General features: G+C 55.6%; 3 protein-coding genes across 4 annotated transcripts; all 3 read left to right on the plus strand.

Moving 5' to 3' along the window:
* The first annotated feature begins 854 nt into the window (after positions 1-854).
* LOC135328073 (interferon-inducible GTPase 5-like) lies at positions 855-5431 on the plus strand. The gene is made up of 2 exons (XM_064510229.1): positions 855-1073; positions 2071-5431. The coding sequence occupies exons 1-2, from the start codon at positions 925-927 to the stop codon at positions 3404-3406; spliced, it is 1485 nt and encodes a 494-aa protein (XP_064366299.1). The 5' UTR covers positions 855-924; the 3' UTR covers positions 3407-5431.
* Positions 5432-7481: 2050 nt separating this feature from the next.
* Positions 7482-11969, plus strand: LOC135328074 (interferon-inducible GTPase 5-like). Its single transcript, XM_064510232.1, has 2 exons — positions 7482-8234; positions 10315-11969. The coding sequence occupies exons 1-2, from the start codon at positions 8086-8088 to the stop codon at positions 11648-11650; spliced, it is 1485 nt and encodes a 494-aa protein (XP_064366302.1). The 5' UTR covers positions 7482-8085; the 3' UTR covers positions 11651-11969.
* Positions 11970-12634: 665 nt separating this feature from the next.
* LOC112983507 (interferon-inducible GTPase 5-like) lies at positions 12635-17198 on the plus strand. 2 transcript variants are annotated; one of them, XM_064510231.1, is made up of 3 exons: positions 12635-13833; positions 14226-14355; positions 15544-17198. In XM_064510231.1, exon 3 carries the CDS (start codon positions 15575-15577, stop codon positions 16877-16879), a length of 1305 nt encoding a protein of 434 aa, XP_064366301.1. In that variant the 5' UTR covers positions 12635-13833; positions 14226-14355; positions 15544-15574; the 3' UTR covers positions 16880-17198. The 2 variants fall into 2 exon arrangements, with proteins under 2 accessions (XP_064366301.1, XP_064366300.1); XM_064510230.1 differs by lacking the exon at positions 14226-14355 and having other exon boundaries at positions 12636-13833.
* The last annotated feature ends 1445 nt before the right edge of the window (positions 17199-18643 follow it).

Genomic DNA, 18643 nt, shown 5'->3' on the forward strand with positions numbered 1-18643 from the left:
CTGTTGGGTGCTTGTTTGGCCACACCTGGACAACTGTGTCCAGTCTCGGTCCCTCCTGTTCAAGAGAGACATTGCAAATGGGAGAGCATCTGGCAGAGGGCCAGCAAGGTGGTTAGAGGGCTGGAGAACTTGCCTATGGAGAAAAGCTGAAGGATTTGGGTCTATTGCAGCCTGGAGAAGCTCGAGCTGCTGGGGATCTAATCGCAGTGTGCCGGTTCCTACGTGGGAGTTACAGAGGAGCGGAGAGCCCTGTCTTCATAAGGATGGATGGTGACAGGAGAAGCAGCAGCAGGCACAGGCTTTTTTGGGGGGAAAATGCTGCTAGATATGAGGAAAAAAATCCCTCACCGTAAGAACAATGGACCAGTGGAAAAGAAAGGCCAGAGAAGTGGTGGACTCCCGGTCCCTGGCAATATTCAAGGCTCACCTTGACAGGGCTCTGGAAAACCTAATTGAAGGCCCTGCTTCCCAAGAGAAAGTCAGACCAGATGATCTCCAGAGGACCCTTCCAACCTGGACTTTTCTGGGATCCAATGTCCCAGAGCAGGGGCCAACACAGGCCAAGCAAGACAGGCCTGTGGGTCAGGCTCTTGGAGGGTGACCGCAGGAGAGGCCGTCTGGGGCTGTGCTGCCCCTGAGGGCTAGGGGCCCTCTGCAAGAGCCCAGACGATACCCACTGCTGGCAGGACTGCCGTGGGGAGTCAGCGTGGCAGGAGCAGTGGGGGGAGCTGGCTGTGCACGCGGGCTCCCTCCTGCCCTTCCTGCCTGCTGCAGGAACCTGCCCTTAGTGAGCAGGGAGACTTTTCCCCGCCAGCGGAGCTGCCTTCCCTGGCTTTGTGGAGGAAACTCCCACGGGTGGTTTGTCAGGAGCCTCCTTAAAGGCAAACCCAGCCCTCTTGGCTGCATGTCACACCTGGGCTGAACATGCAAACTCAGAGAGAGCAGGAGAGTGCAGGGAGGGAAGGAGAGCGGGAGCACAAGGCTTGTGTGGGCCAGCCAGGAGCCTTTTGTTCGTCCTCAGCTGCCGCCCGGAGGTGTGAAAGCTCCCTTGGGCAGCCCAGCCCAGGCGCCAGGTACTGCTGCAGAGGTGTGAGGGAGCGAGGGTGTGGGCAGCGTCCTCGGGGGATGAGGCAGAGGTTGTGCTGTGTTTGTCGGGGGAAGAAGAGCAGAATGCCAGTTTCCATGGGACTGGGGTTGTCTGGAAGTTGATGGTCCAGAGGAGCAAATTGGAGCAGGCAGTTTTGTGCTGCCTCCACCTCCATGCCCGCCTACCCCCTTCTTGTTATGACCTGGAAGGTCTTGCTTTCCAGAGGGCTTCAGTCTCCCTGGAGGACATGTGTCTCCTTGCAGGGAGTGTGTGTGATTGCAGCAGCGCATCTCTTAGGTCCCAGCAGCCCCCCATCTGGCACCCTGTGCTCAGAGCTGCCCCCAGCTCCACGAGTGGCGGAAGCAAGTCCCGCCTGCGCGAGGGCTGGGGCTGGACTTGGGGCTGCCCTAGAGGGGTCTGCGTGTGCGGAGATGAAGCCATGGTCCCCGAGGGAGGTCGGGCCGGTTCACGTGGTGGTTCTTACTGTGCTGTGCCTGGTCCTGGTGCAGGGGCTGAGGTTTCCCTGAGCTCTTCAAGCAGCCAGCAAGAGACGGGACCCTCCGGGCCACCCCGCTCTGGGCTCCCCCAGCCCACCTGCCCCATGCTTGGGCCCATTTCCCGGCAGTGCTCTCTGAGACAAGGCACCCCCCTCCACCCAGCCGTTGTCCCTCAGCTCTGAGGCAGCCCCCAAATGCCTCTTCTGCTGCTTCCTCACCCCATCCCAGCTCTCGTCCCTCTTCTGCAGCCCCACAGCACCTTGGCCCAGGCTCCCCAGGGCTCCTTCTGCCTCCCAGCATGCACAGCCTCAGGGTCCTTCCTTGTACCCCAGGCTTGGCTGGGCTTCACCGTGGCCGGCACGGGGGGAGCAGGGATGCTGGACAGGCTGCTTTGGTGCCCACGCTCTGCCTGGGGCTCACGCCTTGTGCTCAGTTCCTCTTTCTGCTGCTGCAAATGGAAAGAGAAAGCCTCTGCTCTTCTTCCAGGCTGACCGGACACCCACTCACTGCAGCCGCCATGGCCAGCGCTGACGCAGACTTGGAGGCGGAGGCACTTCCCCATATTTCTGAAGGAGACGTGAATGAGATAAGGGCTGCAGTAGAGAAAGGAGACCTCACAGCAGCAGCTACAAAAGCCCAGGAGATCCTGGCTAATGAAGAAAAGATCCAGCTCCACATTGCTGTAACAGGAGAGTCAGGCTCCGGGAAATCGTCTTTCATCAATGCCGTGCGTGGCCTGCAGGACCATGAGCAGGGTGCAGCTGAGGTTGGAGTGACAGAGACAACGGTGCAGTGCAGCCCTTATCCTTGCCCCCAGGACTCCCACGTGACTTTCTGGGACCTGCCCGGCATTGGGACACCCAATTTCAGACCAGACACCTACCTGCAGCAGGTGCAGTTCGACCGCTATGACTTCTTCATCATCATCTCCTCCAGCCGCTTCACATGCAATGCTGCGATTCTGGCAGAGGCAATTCAGGCTCGGGGGAAGCATTTCTACTTTGTGCGCTCCAAGGTGGATCAGGACGTGAGCAATGAGCAAAGACTCTACGATGAGGAGGGAGTCCTGAAGGCCAAAGGGAAGAAAGCTCCTGCGACCCGGTCACAGCGCTATGATGAGAGGACAGTTCTGGATAGGATCCGTCAGGACTGTGAAAGTAACTTGACAGAGCTGGGCATAAACTCCCCTCAAGTCTTTCTTGTCTGCAGGGATGGTTTTGGCAGGAAGTACGATGGTCCCAGACTGTTGCGGACCTTCCTGGATGATCTGCCAAGCCAGAAGAAACTCAGCTTCCTACGGTCCCTGGCCAACACTTCAAAGGAGGTGCTGAGAAAGAAGAAGGAGGAGCTGATGAAGTATGTCTGGCTGAAAAGCCTTGCGTCATGTGGAGCATCTGCTGTTCCCATCCCTGGTCTCTCTACCGCTGTTGATATTGCAATCCTGGTGACATCCCTGCAAGAGTACTGCCGGACCTTTGGCCTGGCTGAGGACTCCCTCCAGAAACTTGCAGAGCAGGTGGACAAGCCTGTTGAGGAGCTGAAGGCTGTCATGAGGTCCCCCCTGCACCACGAAATATCCAAGGATCTTGTAATTAAGCTGTTGACCAAAAGCTTTGGGGGTGCTGTGCAATATCCACTGCTTGTGTTAAAATCCATCCCCATAGTGGGGGCTGTGATAGGCTGTCTGTTGTCGGCAGCAATTGCTTTCCCTAGCACGTTCTTTCTGTTGAGGAATTTCCTGTCTGATGCTGCTGCTGATGCCGAACGTATTCTGCAGCGGGCTTTAGAGGGGACGAGTCAGAATAGCCCAAAGGGGAGCTGAGCACAAAGTGTGTGAAAGGAATGTGGGGAGCTCCCAAGAGCAGAGGGGAGAGGGGCTGAGTCCGGCCATCTGCATTCTGCACGGGTGGCCAATGCCTTGCTGTCTGGAAGTGCTGCGGGGTGCTCTGGTGGTGCCGGGGAGTGGGGTGAACTGCTGAAGCGCTGTGTGTCTTGGCACCAGGACAGCTCAGGAGCAGTGTGACCAAGGGGACGCAGAGGTGGGCATAGCAGGAGACGTTCTCACCTGGAAGCTCTGTGGTTCAGGAGGAGCCGCTCGGGAGGAGCGTCTGGGCAGAGAGGCATCTCCTTTGGGAGCCACTTGAGGGCTGGGGCTCTCCAGCATAGATGCCGAGGGAGGCTGGGGACAGGCCTGTGTGTTGGGTGAAGTCCCCAGCCACGTGTCCCTGGTGCTAGCGCTGGGGTGCAGGCTCAGATTACAATCTCTGCCTCGAGGAGGCCACCAGTGATTATTCCCTGAGGCTCTGCTTCTGAAGAGCTGACGGACAGTCCGGTTAAGGAGAAGTCTTGCAGCCCGGAGAACAAAGATCCTGCACCATGTGGCAGGGATGCCTCTCTCCAGCGTGGCTGCCTGCAGGGCAGATGTCTCCACTGGGGCTGGTGTGCTGCCTTCCGCGTCGCTGAGGAGAAACCAGCTGCTCTGGGAGTCTGCGAGTCCCAGACCCAAGTCCACGTCTGCCCTTGGCCACATGCATCCTCAGTGCCCACTTTGGCCTTCTGCCTGGCTGCCCCAGCAGCTGCCATCTGCTTTCCCCAAAGGTGACACACCCAAACCCACAAAACACCCCCCCGTCCCAGCTTGGCCATGAGGTGCCAGCCCCATGGAGCCCTCAGGGGCTGCATGCTACCCTTGCCATGCACACCTCGCCCTTCTTGGCGCTGCCCCTCTCCCTTGGACGCCCCTGCCATCTCCCCCTGGGATGGTCAGTGCTCCAGGCTAGGGAGGACTCTCTCTGCTCTTCATTTGCACCACGTGTGTCGTGGGGACAACCCAGGACACAGCCTCTCCTGCCTGCTCCGGGGTGCTGCTGCGCGGCTGTCACAGCAGTAAAATAAAGTACACTTAGAACAGCCACTGTGGAAGTCTCTTGCCCTAGATCTGACCCAGCTTGCTGAGAAGCAAGTGCTGCTTTAGTTTGCAGAAGGGGGAGAAAGGCAATTTTGACCAGAGGAGCGGCTCGGATCTTTGCCTCATCCAGGCACCTGTGCTCCGGCTGTGCAAGCGTGCCCAGAGCAATGCTGCCTGTAGGTGAGATGGCTGTGCCAGAAAATCCCCCCTTCCATGTCGGCTGCTCCTCCCGCAGCAAACACACAAGCAGCTGGACCGGGGGAGAGTCTCGCTGTAGCAGGTAGGAAAACGTAGCAAGTGCTGATGTTGCCGGGACATTATCCGGCAGTTGTTTAGAGTGAGGGGCAGGAAGACAAGAGTGCTAAGGCCTCGCTCAGGACGTTCTTGGCAAAGATTGCGTGGATTTGGATTTGGTCTGGTATGGGACTACCTGGAGAAAGCACTCCAAAGAGCCAGTCCCTCCCCAGAGCACCACCAGCATGACACCTTCTTTAGCCAAATTCGTACCAAATTCTGTGGCTACGTGAGCACGGGCACAGACCTCAAGGCAGCCGGCCGGGGCACTGTGTAATGCCCTGCTAGCGATTGCTTAGATGCATCATGATGAAGGACCGCAAGGTTGTGCCTTTGGGAATTCTGGGTATGTGCTGCTTCCCTGCGGTGGCTTCAGAGGAGCTGTTGGAAGCAGCGAGGGCCCCATTCTCTAGCAGTGCTCATGCTGCTGAGTGCCAAATGCTTACTGTTTGTGTAGCAGCAAGACTTTGCCTAAAGCACCCGAGAGCTGGTGGAAAAACCTGCTTGAGAATGATGTGGCTGGGGATTTCCCGCATGCTTTCCCTCTGCTCAAACCTCCTCTGGACCTGTGTGAGCTGGAGAGTCAGCTCCCGTGCTTGGGATGTCAGCTCCCGTGCTTGGGATTTTCCCCTCTCGGAGTATTGCCTTGACGGAAGGGTTAGAAAGCCTGTCTGCACAGGGCTCGCGTGTTCCCCCGCTGAGGACATGGGCAGATGTCCCCCACAGTTCAGGCCTTTCCCCTTTGGAAGCTGTTGCAACAGCCGTTCCAGGCTGCACAGACGGCCGGGGCTCCCAGCAAAGCCGCGGGGGACGTGAGCGGAGGGAGAGCAAAGAGGGGCTCTTCCCTTCCCCACCAGACACACTCTCCCAAAGAAATGCGCTGGCTGGGGGACCTTCTGCTGACTCCTTCCCTTACTCCCGCATAGGCAGAGAGGAGCTGGCTCGCGTGCTCGCGCTCTCAGGCCTCTGAGCCCATCGCCCTTGTATTGCCCAAGCCCTGCCTGCCAGAGAAAGTGAAAGCAGAAAACCTGCAAGAGGGAAGAAATGTAAACCGGAGTGCCTGGTCTGGGGCCGGAAGGACTTTGCTTTCCTGCCCTTGGGTGAGGTTTTGTTGCCTTTCAGGGTGTGGTGGCTGTGTGTCTGACTCTGCCTGGGCTGTGCCTCCTCCTCCCGCTCCCAGCGTCTCCTCCGCGCAGCCTTTAGCTGAGGGGCAGCGGTTCTGGCTGCCCCAGGTCGCCTGAGGACCAGCTCGCCCTTGGTGCCGGGAAGGCGATGGAGAAGAGCCCAGGCAAGCTGTGGGAGGGGGTCCGTGGCTGAGGACGGGTGCCCCCGGCTTCTTCTCCATCACCGTCTGCAGCCCCAAACGCTGCTTTATAGCACAGCCAGGCATCCACATTGGCCCTGGCAGGCCAGGAGCCCTGCCTCACGCTCCCTTTCCCGCCTCGGTGGTGCGAGGCAGTTGCTTTCTGGTGAAGCAAAACCTTAGCCCTGCTCCCGGCCGCCGCACCCCAGTCTGCTCCGCGCAACACCGACTTCACAGGCTCCTTGTCCGTCGTCTGCGTCCTGCAGTGGTGACCAGGCCGGGTCTCCTCCCCAAGAGACCCTTGGGGCCTCCTCTCCCCTCCTAGAGAAGGAGGTTCAGAAACTGCAAGGCCTGTGCTAAGTCACCTGGCACGCACAGGGCCTGCGTGGTGCAGACAGCTTTCCCGCCGGGGATTACAAACCTCATCCCTGCAGACCCACTCGTTTTTCTCCTAGCTCATGCCCAGCAGAGAGTATAAAACTTGCTTAGCATGAGTAGCTGAAATAAATCCGCACACTTGCTTAGCATGAGTAGCTAAATTTGCTGAAGCCTTAGGCCGCACTCCTCGTTCAGTAAGAAAGGGCCCCAGAGCTGGTGCAGGCTGGAAAGATAAGGGAGTTACAAGCAGTCTGCATTCCTGTGCCCCACACTCCGAAAGGGAGGATGTCGAGGCTTTGAAATAAGGCCTGCTTGGGCGCCAGGACCTTGGGAAGCAAAACCTCCTCTCACTGCTGAAACAGTGTTAATTAAGGGGTCTGGACTATCTCCCCCTTGTCAGGACTTTGGGAGATAACACCTTGAGAGACAGGGGTGGGACCCGGGGAATGAAGAAATCACTAACCAATCAGTGTAAAAGGGAAAGTCGCAAATCTGGCAATTTGTTTCTATAAATGCTACCTGAAAAGTTGTGGGGGTGTGCTTGATTTGTGGGAAACCACCGAGCACCCAGGCTGGCGCAACTCTGAAATAAATAAGCAAATGTCTCTCCTGAGTGTGCAATTATTGGCTTATTGCACACCGGGCAACGTATCCGCTTTTCGGACAACAGATGAAGTGATGAGATTATTGCACGCTACTGGGTGCTTGTTTGGCCACACCTGGACAACTGTGTCCAGTCTCGGTCCCTCCTGTTCAAGAGAGACATTGCAAATGGGAGAGCGTCTGGCAGAGGGCCAGCAAGGTGGTTAGAGGGCTGGAGAACTTGCCTATGGAGAAAGGCTGAAGGATTTGGGTCTATTGCAGCCTGGAGAAGCTCGAGCTGCTGGGGATCTAATCGCAGTGTGCCGGTTCCTACGTGGGAGTTACAGAGGAGCGGAGAGCCCTGTCTTCATAAGGATGGATGGTGACAGGAGAAGAAGCAGCAGGCACAGGCTTTTTTGGGGGGAAAATGCTGCTGGATATGAGGAAAAAAATCCCTCACCGTAAGAACAATGGACCAGTGGAAAAGAAAGGCCAGAGAAGTGGTGGACTCCCGGTCCCTGGCAATACTCAAGGCTCGCCTTGACAGGGCTCTGGAAAACCTAATCGAAGGCCCTGCTTCCCAAGAGAAAGTCAGACCAGATGATCTCCAGAGGACCCTTCCAACCTGGACTTTTCTGGGATCCAATGTCCCAGAGCAGGGGCCAACACAGGCCAAGCAAGACAGGCCTGTGGGTCAGGCTCTTGGAGGGTGACCGCAGGAGAGGCCGTCTGGGGCTGTGCTGCCCCTGAGGGCTAGGGGCCCTCTGCAAGAGCCCAGACGATACCCACTGCTGGCAGGACTGCCGTGGGGCGTCAGCGTGGCAGGAGCAGCGGGGGGAGCTGGCTGTGCACGTGGGCTCCCTCCTGCCCTTCCTGCCTGCTGCAGGAACCTGCCCTTAGTGAGCAGGGAGACTTTTCCCCGCCAGCGGAGCTGCCTTCCCTGGCTTTGTGGAGGAAACTCCCGCGGGTGGTTTGTCAGGAGCCTCCTTAAAGGCAAACCCAGCCCTCTTGGCTGCATGTCACACCTGGGCTGAACATGCAAACTCAGAGAGAGCAGGAGAGTGCAGGGAGGGAAGGAGAGCGGGAGCACAAGGCTTGTGTGGGCCAGCCAGGAGCCTTTTGTTCGTCCTCAGCTGCCGCCCGGAGGTGTGAGAGCTCCCTTGGGCAGCCCAGCCCAGGCGCCAGGTACTGCTGCAGAGGTGTGAGGGAGCGAGGGTGTGGGCAGCGTCCTCGGGGGATGAGGCAGAGGTTGTGCTGTGTTTGTCGGGGGAAGAAGAGCAGAATGCCAGTTTCCATGGGACTGGGGTTGTCTGGAAGTTGATGGTCCAGAGGAGCAAACTGGAGCAGGCAGTTTTGTGCTGCCCCCACCTCCATGCCCGCTCACCCCCTTCTTGTTTTGGCCTGGAAGGTCTTGCTTTCCAGAGGGCTTCAGTCTCCCTGGAGGACATGTGTCTCCTTGCAGGGAGTGTGTGTGATTGCAGCAGCGCATCTCTTAGGTCCCAGCAGCCCCCCATCTGGCACCCTGTGCTCAGAGCTGCCCCCAACTCCACGAGTGGCGGAAGCAAGTCCCGCCTGCGCGAGGGCTGGGGCTGGGCTTGGGGCTGCCCTAGAGGGGTCTGCGTGTGCGGAGATGAAGCCATGGTCCCCGAGGGAGGTCGGGCCGGTTCACGTGGTGGTTCTTACTGTGCTGTGCCTGGTCCTGGTGCAGGGGCTGAGGTTTCCCTGAGCTCTTCAAGCAGCCAGCAAGAGACGGGACCCTCCGGGCCACCCCACTGTGTGCTCCCCCAGCCCATCTGCCCCATGCTTGGGCCCATTTCCCGGCAGTGCTCTCTGAGACAAGGCACCCCCCTCCACCCAGCCGTTGTCCCTCAGCTCTGAGGCAGCCCCCAAATGCCTCTTCTGCTGCTTCCTCGCCCCATCCCAGCTCTCGTCCCTCTTCTGCAGCCCCACAGCACCTTGGCCCAGGCTCCCCAGGGCTCCTTCTGCCTCCCAGCATGCTGTCCCGATCCAATATCGGGGGTGTTTCGTTACAATCCCAAGGACGAGATTAAGATGCTAAAACTAGCCAAATATGGTACAGCCGTTTAACTTCATTTTCTACGAATTGGGGAGAACAGGTGGGGAAAGGCAAAGGGGAGGCGAAGGGAAGAGGGGAAGAAGGGTAAGGGGAAAAAGAGAAAGCTGGAAAAGGAGAGAAGAAGCTAGCTACCACCACTCCGAGTCCGATGATGTTCTGCTGACTCCGTTCGAATTACCGCTCAGGCTGGGTGCCTCCGAAGAGGGACCCTGAACAAAGAAATCCCTGGGCAATTATACTTTCCAATCTAAGCTCTCCACCCTTCATGCAGTAGTTTGGACCAACAGTAATATTTGGGTCTGGGGTCTCCTGCTCCTTATTGGGTCTCATCACTGTCCCTAGGTAGGCTGTTTGCTGTTGCGGTTTCTGCTGACAGATGTGTTTTCATTCTTCGGGTCCTGCCCTTCTCTCTCAAGGCCCTGACAAAGTAGTACTTCCACAGCAGTGACTGTAGGTGTTGTCTCCCAAGGTCCAGACAAAGGGAATATAATCTGGACCTCGAGATAGTCCAGACCGCCCCCTAATCAGCATTGTTTCAGCAGGGAGAGGAGGCCCTGCTCCCCAGGGTCCTGGCGCCCAAGCAGGCCTTATTTCAAAGCCTTGACATCCTTCCTCCCGGAGTGTAAAGCATAGGAATGCAAACTGCTTGTAGCTCCCCTATCTTATCAGCCTGCACCAGCTCTGGGGCCCTTTCTTACTGAACTAGGAGTGCAGCCTAAGGCTTCAGCAAATTTAGCTACTCATGCTAAGCAAGTTTTATAGAAGTTGTGCTAAGCGGCAATAATTTACAGTCCAGGTCCCAAAGTCTCTGCCCGATCATGGTGTGGTTCAGTGCAGGCTCGGTGTGTCCTGAATGGTTGCAGGGAGACCATTTCGGGGGTCGCAGCAGCTCAGTCCTGTTTCCGCCGGGAACAGATGTCTTGTACGGGGTTATGGTTTGCTTGCACCTTATGTACCAAGAAATGTTTAAGGCAAAAGTTCACTCATCTGTCCGCCACACATGCACAGCCTCAGGGTCCTTCCTTGTACCCCAGGCTTGGCTGGGCTTCCCCGTGGCCGGCACGGGGGGAGCAGGGATGCTGGACAGGCTGCTTTGGTGCCCACGCTCTGCCTGGGGCTCACGCCTTGTGCTCAGTTCCTCTTTCTGCTGCTGCAAATGCAAAGAGAAAGCCTCTGCTCTTCTTCCAGGCTGACCGAACACCCACTCACTGCAGCCGTCATGGCCAGCGCTGACGCAGACTTGGAGGTGGAGGCACTTCCCCATATTTCTGAAGGAGACGTGAATGAGATAAGGGCTGCAATAGAGAAAGGAGACCTCACAGCAGCAGCTACAAAAGCCCAGGAGATCCTGGCTAATGAAGAAAAGATCCAGCTCCACATTGCTGTAACAGGAGAGTCAGGCTCCGGGAAATCGTCTTTCATCAATGCCGTGCGTGGCCTGCAGGACCATGAGCAGGGTGCAGCTGAGGTTGGAGTGACAGAGACAACGGTGCAGTGCAGCCCTTATCCTTGCCCCCAGGACTCCCACGTGACTTTCTGGGACCTGCCTGGCATTGGGACACCCAATTTCAGACCAGACACCTACCTGCAGCAGGTGCGGTTCGACCGCTATGACTTCTTCATCATCATCTCCTCCAGCCGCTTCACATGCAATGCTGCGATTCTGGCAGAGGCAATTCAGGCTCGGGGGAAGCATTTCTACTTTGTGCGCTCCAAGGTGGATCAGGACGTGAGCAATGAGCAAAGACTCTACGATGAGGAGGGAGTCCTGAAGGCCAAAGGGAAGAAAGCTCCTGCGACCCGGTCACAGCGCTATGATGAGAGGACAGTCCTGGATAGGATCCGTCAGGACTGTGAAAGTAACCTAGCAGAGCTGGGCATAAGCTCCCCTCAAGTCTTTCTTGTCTGCAGGGATGGTTTTGGCAGGAAGTACGATGGTCCCAGACTGTTGCGGACCTTCCTGCATGATCTGCCAAGCCAGAAGAAACTCAGCTTCCTACGGTCCCTGGCCAACACTTCAAAGGAGGTGCTGAGAAAGAAGAAGAAGGAGCTGATGAAGTATGTCTGGCTGAAAAGCCTTGCGTCATGTGGAGCATCTGCTGTTCCCATCCCTGGTCTTTCTACCGCTGTTGATATTGCAATCCTGGTGACATCCCTGCAAGAGTACTGCCGGACCTTTGGCCTGGCTGAGGACTCCCTCCAGAAACTTGCAGAGCAGGTGAACAAGCCTGTTGAGGAGCTGAAGGCTGTCATGAGGTCCCCCCTGCACCACGAAATATCCAAGGATCTTGTAATGAAGCTGTTGACCAAAAACTTTGGGGGTGCTGTGCAATATGCACTCCCTGATTTAAAGTCCATCCCCACAGCTTGGGCTGTGAGAGGCTGTCTGTTGTCGGCAGCATTTGCTTTCTTCAGCATGTTCTTTCGGTTGAGGAATTTCCTGTCTGATGCTGCTGCTGATGCCGAACATATTCTGCAGTGGGCTTTAGAGGGGACGAGTCAGAATAGCCCAAAGGGGAGCTGAGCACAAAGTGTGTGAAAGGAATGTGGGGAGCTCCCAAGAGCAGTGGGGAGAGGGGCTGAGTCCGGCCATCTGCATTCTGCACGGGTGGCCAATGCTTTGCTGTCTGGAAGTGCTGTGGGGTGCTCTGGTGGTGCCGGGGAGTGGGGTGAACTGACAATGTTTATTATTTTGTTTTTGTTTTTGATTTTTGTTTTTGTTTTTTTTTCTCCACTAACAACCTGTACAACTTCTGATTGGAGAAAAGCTCAGACAAGGTTCAAGACTTCATTCTTTGTTCTATCTAAAGAGGGCAGTGATTAGTAAAATGAAGTTGGTCTTACTACTCTTGATTTTCCTTTGCTTCTGCGTTGGAATAGGACACCCAGAGAAGTGGTGGACTCCCTGTCCCCGGCAATATTCAAGGCTCGCCTTGACAGGGCTCTGGATAAGCTAATCGAAGGCCCTGCTTCTGTCGCGGCCCGAAAGGAGTCGTTCAGGACAACCTCCCTCCCCTTGGGGCCAAACGACCAAGTTCGTGATGCCCTTGGACTGAATTAAGGTGAAACGACACCAGCCAACCGGTTTTAAGATTTATTAACACAAAGATAAGGCTTGTGGTCAAACAGGATAATTCAATGGCGAATACTGCAACTAGCTAGACAAAAACAGATCTTACCAACATTCAACAAAAGAGAGGGGGAAAGAGAGAGAGAGAGAGAGAGAAAGATATCACCACCCGTGGATCCAGCGGCGTCCTGTTGGTCCTCTTCCTTTGGGAGTCTCGGCAGTGGGGGGGCTCCCGTCTGGTGGTAGGTGGGTCCTCTTCACCCTGGGTGTAAGTTTCGGTGGTGCGCGTGCAGTAATTACAACTCGAGTTGGGTCCGACCCTAGGTTAGCTCAGAATGACACGCGTGCAGTGGTTACAGCTCGAGTTGGGTACCTCCAAAGAGGGACCCTGAACAAAGAGATCCCTGGGCAATTATAGCTTTTTCAAATTAAGTTTCCCACCCCCCCACGTGGTAGTTCAGACCAATAGTAATTTTTGAGTCTGGGGTCTCCTGCTCCTTATTGGATCTCATCGTTGTTCCTAGGCAGGCTGTTTCTTTTCTCCCTTATCTTTTCTGTTGCAGTTTCTGCAGACAGGGGTGTGTGTCTTCCTTCCTCGGGTCCCACCATCATCTCTCAAGGTCTTGACAAAGAGGTGGTAACTCCAGCAATTAGCACTGTTTCAGCAGTGCACAGGAATGCAAATTGCTGGTAACTCCCTTATCGTTCCCGCCTGCACCAGCTCTGGGGCCCTTTCTTACCGAACTAGGGAGTGCGGCCTAAGGCTTCAGCAAATTTAGCCACTCATGCCAAGCAAGTTTTATAGAAGTTGTGCTAAAAACGGATCCCAAAGTCTCTGCCCGACTGTGGTCTCGTTCAGTGCAGGCTCGGTGTGTTCCGGGTGGTCGCAGGGAGACCATCTCGGGGGTCGCAGCAGCCCAGTCCTGTTTCCGCCAGGGACAGATGGCTTGTTCGGGGTTATGGCCTGCCTGCACCCCATGCACCAAGAAATGTTTAAGGCAAAAAATTCATTCATCTGTCCGCCACAGCTTCCCAAGAGAAAGTCAGACCAGATGATCTCCAGAGGACCCTTCCAACCTGGACTTTTCTGGGATCCAATGTCCCAGAGCAGGGGCCAACACAGGCCAAGCAAGACAGGCCTGTGGGTCAGGCTCTTGGAGGGTGACCGCAGGAGAGGCTGTCTGGGGCTGTGCTGCCCCTGAGGGCTAGGGGCCCTCTGCAAGAGCCCAGACGATACCCACTGCTGGCAGGACTGCCGTGGGGAGTCAGCGTGGCAGGAGCAGCGGGGGGAGCTGGCTGTGCACGCGGGCTCCCTCCTGCCCTTCCTGCCTGCTGCAGGAACCTGCCCTTAGTGAGCAGGGAGACTTTTCCCCGCCAGCGGAGCTGCCTTCCCTGGCTTTGTGGAGGAAACTCCCGCGGGTGGTTTGTCAGGAGCCTCCTTAAAGGCAAACCCAGCCCTCTTGGCTGCATGCCACACCTGGGCTGAACATGCAAACTCAGAGAGAGCAGGAGAGTGCAGGGAGGGAAGGAGAGCGGGAGCACAAGGCTTGTGTGGGCCAGCCAGGAGCCTTTTGTTCGTCCTCAGCTGCCGCCCGGAGGTGTGAGAGCTCCCTTGGGCAGCCCAGCCCAGGCGCCAGGTACCGCTGCAGAGGTGTGAGGGAGCGAGGGTGTGGGCAGCGTCCTCGGGGGATGAGGCAGAGGTTGTGCTGTGTTTGTCGGGGGAAGAAGAGCAGAATGCCAGTTTCCATGGGACTGGGGTTGTCTGGAAGTTGATGGTCCAGAGGAGCAAACTGGAGCAGGCAGTTTTGTGCTGCCCCCACCTCCATGCCCGCTCACCCCCTTCTTGTTATGACCTGGAAGGTCTTGCCCCCAGCCCATCTGCCCCATGCTTGGTCCCATTTCCTGGCAGTGCTCTCTGAGACAAGGCACCCCCCTCCACCCAGCCGTTGTCCCTCAGCTCTGAGGCAGCCCCCAAATACCTCTTCTGCTGCTTCCTCACCCCATCCCAGCCCTCGTCTCTCTTCTGCAGCCCCACAGCACCTTGGCCCAGGCTCCCCAGGGCTCCTTCTGCCTCCCAGCATGCTGTCCCGATCCAATATCGGGGGTGTTTCGTTACAATCCCAAGGACGAGATTAAGATGCTAAAACTAGCCAAATATGGTACAGCCGTTTAACTTCATTTTCTACGAATTGGGGAGAACAGGTGGGGAAAGGCAAAGGGGAGGCGAAGGGAAGAGGGGAAGAAGGGTAAGGGGAAAAAGAGAAAGCTGGAAAAGGAGAGAAGCAGCTAGCTACCACCACTCCGAGTCCGATGATGTTCTGCTGACTCCGTTCGAATTACCGCTCAGGCTGGGTGCCTCCGAAGAGGGACCCTGAACAAAGAAATCCCTGGGCAATTATACTTTCCAATCTAAGCTCTCCACCCTTCATGCAGTAGTTTGGACCAACAGTAATATTTGGGTCTGGGGTCTCCTGCTCCTTATTGGGTCTCATCACTGTCCCTAGGTAGGCTGTTTGCTGTTGCGGTTTCTGCTGACAGATGTGTTTTCATTCTTCGGGTCCTGCCCTTCTCTCTCAAGGCCCTGACAAAGTAGTACTTCCACAGCAGTGACTGTAGGTGTTGTCTCCCAAGGTCCAGACAAAGGGAATATAATCTGGACCTCGAGATAGTCCAGACCGCCCCCTAATCAGCATTGTTTCAGCAGGGAGAGGAGGCCCTGCTCCCCAGGGTCCTGGCGCCCAAGCAGGCCTTATTTCAAAGCCTTGACATCCTTCCTCCCGGAGTGTAAAGCATAGGAATGCAAACTGCTTGTAGCTCCCCTATCTTAGCCTGCACCAGCTCTGGGGCCCTTTCTTACTGAACTAGGAGTGCAGCCTAAGGCTTCAGCAAATTTAGCTACTCATGCTAAGCAAGTTTTATAGAAGTTGTGCTAAGCGGCAATAATTTACAGTCCAGGTCCCAAAGTCTCTGCCCGATCATGGTGTGGTTCAGTGCAGGCTCGGTGTGTCCTGAATGGTTGCAGGGAGACCATTTCGGGGGTCGCAGCAGCTTAGTCCTGTTTCCGCCGGGAACAGATGTCTTGTGCGGGGTTATGGTTTGCTTGCACCTTATGTACCAAGAAATGTTTAAGGCAAAAGTTCACTCATCTGTCCGCCACACATGCACAGCCTCAGGGTCCTTCCTTGTACCCCAGGCTTGGCTGGGCTTCACCGTGGCCGGCACGGGGGGAGCAGGGATGCTGGACAGGCTGCTTTGGTGCCCACGCTCTGCCTGGGGCTCACGCCTTGTGCTCAGTTCCTCTTTCTGCTGCTGCAAATGGAAAGAGAAAGCCTCTGCTCTTCTTCCAGGCTGACCGGACACCCACTCACTGCAGCCGCCATGGCCAGCGCTGACGCAGACTTGGAGGCGGAGGCACTTCCCCATATTTCTAAAGGAGACATGAATGAGATAAGGGCTGCAATAGAGAAAGGAGACCTCACAGCAGCAGCTACAAAAGCCCAGGAGATCCTGGCTAATGAAGAAAAGATCCAGCTCCACATTGCTGTAACAGGAGAGTCAGGCTCCGGGAAATCATCTTTCATCAATGCCGTGCGTGGCCTGCAGGACCATGAGCAGGGTGCAGCTGAGGTTGGAGTGACAGAGACAACGGTGCAGTGCAGCCCTTATCCTTGCCCCCAGGACTCCCACGTGACTTTCTGGGACCTGCCTGGCATTGGGACATCCAGTTTCAGACCAGACACCTACCTGCAGCAGGTGCAGTTCGACCGCTATGACTTCTTCATCATCATCTCCTCCAGCCGCTTCACATGCAATGCTGCGATTCTGGCAGAGGCAATTCAGGCTCGGGGGAAGCATTTCTACTTTGTGCGCTCCAAGGTGGATCAGGATGTGAGCAATGAGCAAAGACTCTACGATGAGGAGGGAGTCCTGAAGGCCAAAGGGAAGAAAGCTCCTGCGACCCGGTCACAGCGCTATGATGAGAGGACAGTCCTGGATAGGATCCGTCAGGGCTGTGAAAGGAAGCTGGCAGAGCTGGGCATAAGCTCCCCTCAAGTCTTTCTTGTCTGCAGGGATGGTTTTGGCAGGAAGTACGATGGTCCCAGACTGTTGCGGACCTTCCTGGATGATCTGCCAAGCCAGAAGAAACTCAGCTTCCTACGGTCCCTGGCCGTCACTTCAAAGGAGGTGCTGAGAAAGAAGAAGGAGGAGCTGATGAAGTATGTCTGGCTGAAAAGCCTTGCGTCATGTGGAGCATCTGCTGTTCCCATCCCTGGTCTCTCTACCGCTGTTGATACTGCAATCCTGGTGACATCCCTGCAAGAGTACTGCCGGACCTTTGGCCTGGCTGAGGACTCCCTCCAGAAACTTGCAGAGCAGGTGGACAAGCCTGTTGAGGAGCTGAAGGCTGTCATGAGGTCCCCCCTGCACCACGAAATATCCAAGGAACGTGTAATGAAGCTGTTGACCAAAAGCTTTGGGGGTGCTGTGCAATGTCCACTGCTTGTGTTAAAATCCATCCCCATAGTGGGGGCTGTGATAGGCTGTCTGTTGTCGGCAGCAATTGCTTTCCCTAGCACGTTCTTTCTGTTGAGGAATTTCCTGTCTGATGCTGCTGCTGATGCCGAACGTATTCTGCAGTGGGCTTTAGAGGGGACGAGTCAGAATAGCCCAAAGGGGAGCTGAGCACAAAGTGTGTGAAAGGAATGTGGGGAGCTCCCAAGAGCAGTGGGGAGAGGGGCTGAGTCCGGCCATCTGCATTCTGCACGGGTGGCCAATGCTTTGCTGTCTGGAAGTGCTGTGGGGTGCTCTGGTGGTGCCGGGGAGTGGGGTGATCTGACAATGTTTATTATTTTGTTTTTGTTTTTGATTTTTGTTTTTGTTTTTTTTTCTCCACTAACAACCTGTACAACTTCTGATTGGAGAAAAGCTCAGACAAGGTTCAAGACTTCATTCTTTGTTCTATCTAAAGAGGGCAGTGATTAGTAAAACGAAGTTGGTCTTACTACTCTTGATTTTCCTTTGCTTCTGCGTTGGAATAGGACACCCAGAGAAGTGGTGGACTCCCTGTCCCCGGCAATATTCAAGGCTCGCCTTGACAGGGCTCTGGATAAGCTAATCGAAGGCCCTGCTTCTGTCGCGGCCCGAAAGGAGTCGTTCAGGACAACCTCCCTCCCCTTGGGGCCAAACGACCAAGTTCGTGATGCCCTTGGACTGAATTAAGGTGAAACGACACCAGCCAACCGGTTTTAAGATTTATTAACACAAAGATAAGGCATGTGGTCAAACAGGATAATTCAATGGCGAATACTGCAACTAGCTAGACAAAAACAGATCTTACCAACATTCAACAAAAGAGAGGGGGAAAGAGAGAGAGAGAGAGAGAAAGATATCACCACCCGTGGATCCAGCGGCGTCCTGTTGGTCCTCTTCCTTTGGGAGTCTCGGCAGTGGGGGGGCTCCCGTCTGGTGGTAGGTGGGTTCTCTTCACCCTGGGTGTAAGTTTTGGTGGTGCGCGTGCAGTAATTACAACTCGAGTTGGGTCCGACCCTAGGTTAGCTCGGAATGACACGCGTGCAGTGGTTACAGCTCGAGTTGGGTACCTCCAAAGAGGGACCCTGAACAAAGAGATCCCTGGGCAATTATAGCTTTTTCAAATTAAGTTTCCCACCCCCTCACGTGGTAGTTCAGACCAATAGTAATTTTTGAGTCTGGGGTCTCCTGCTCCTTATTGGATCTCATCGTTGTTCCTAGGCAGGCTGTTTCTTTTCTCCCTTATCTTTTCTGTTGCAGTTTCTGCAGACAGGTGTGTGTGTCTTCCTTCCTCGGGTCTCACCATCATCTCTCAAGGTCTTGACAAAGAGGTGGTAACTCCAGCAATTAGCACTGTTTCAGCAGTGCACAGGAATGCAAATTGCTGGTAACTCCCTTATCGTTCCCGCCTGCAGCAGCTCTGGGGCCCTTTCTTACCGAACTAGGGAGTGCGGCCTAAGGCTTCAGCAAATTTAGCCACTCATGCCAAGCAGGTTTTATAGAAGTTGTGCTAAAAACGGACAATAATTTACAGTCCAGATCCCAGAGTCTCTGCCCGATTGCGGTCTCATTCAGTGCAGGCTCGGTGTGTCCCGGGTGGTCGCAGGGAGACCTTTTCAGGGGTCGCAGCAGCTCAGTCCTGTTTCCGCTGGGAACAGATGGCTTGTTCGGGGTTATGGTTCGCTTGCATCTTATGTACCAAGAAATGTTCAAGGCAAAAGTTCACTCATCTGTCCGCCACACCACCCCGTGACTTAAACATTGATTGGTACGTCTCCTTCCTGAAGTCTTCATAGCCTTCGTCCATGGTGATAATATGAGACAGAGAGAGAGAGAGACCAGTAGGAAATATAGAAAAGATAGAAGCACGCAGGGAACAAGTTGTGGGAAGAGTAAAAGGAAAGGTACTTAACAGCG

The sequence above is a fragment of the Dromaius novaehollandiae genome, chromosome 4 (genome assembly GCF_036370855.1).
Source record: "Dromaius novaehollandiae isolate bDroNov1 chromosome 4, bDroNov1.hap1, whole genome shotgun sequence".
Lineage (NCBI taxonomy): Eukaryota > Metazoa > Chordata > Aves > Casuariiformes > Dromaiidae > Dromaius > Dromaius novaehollandiae.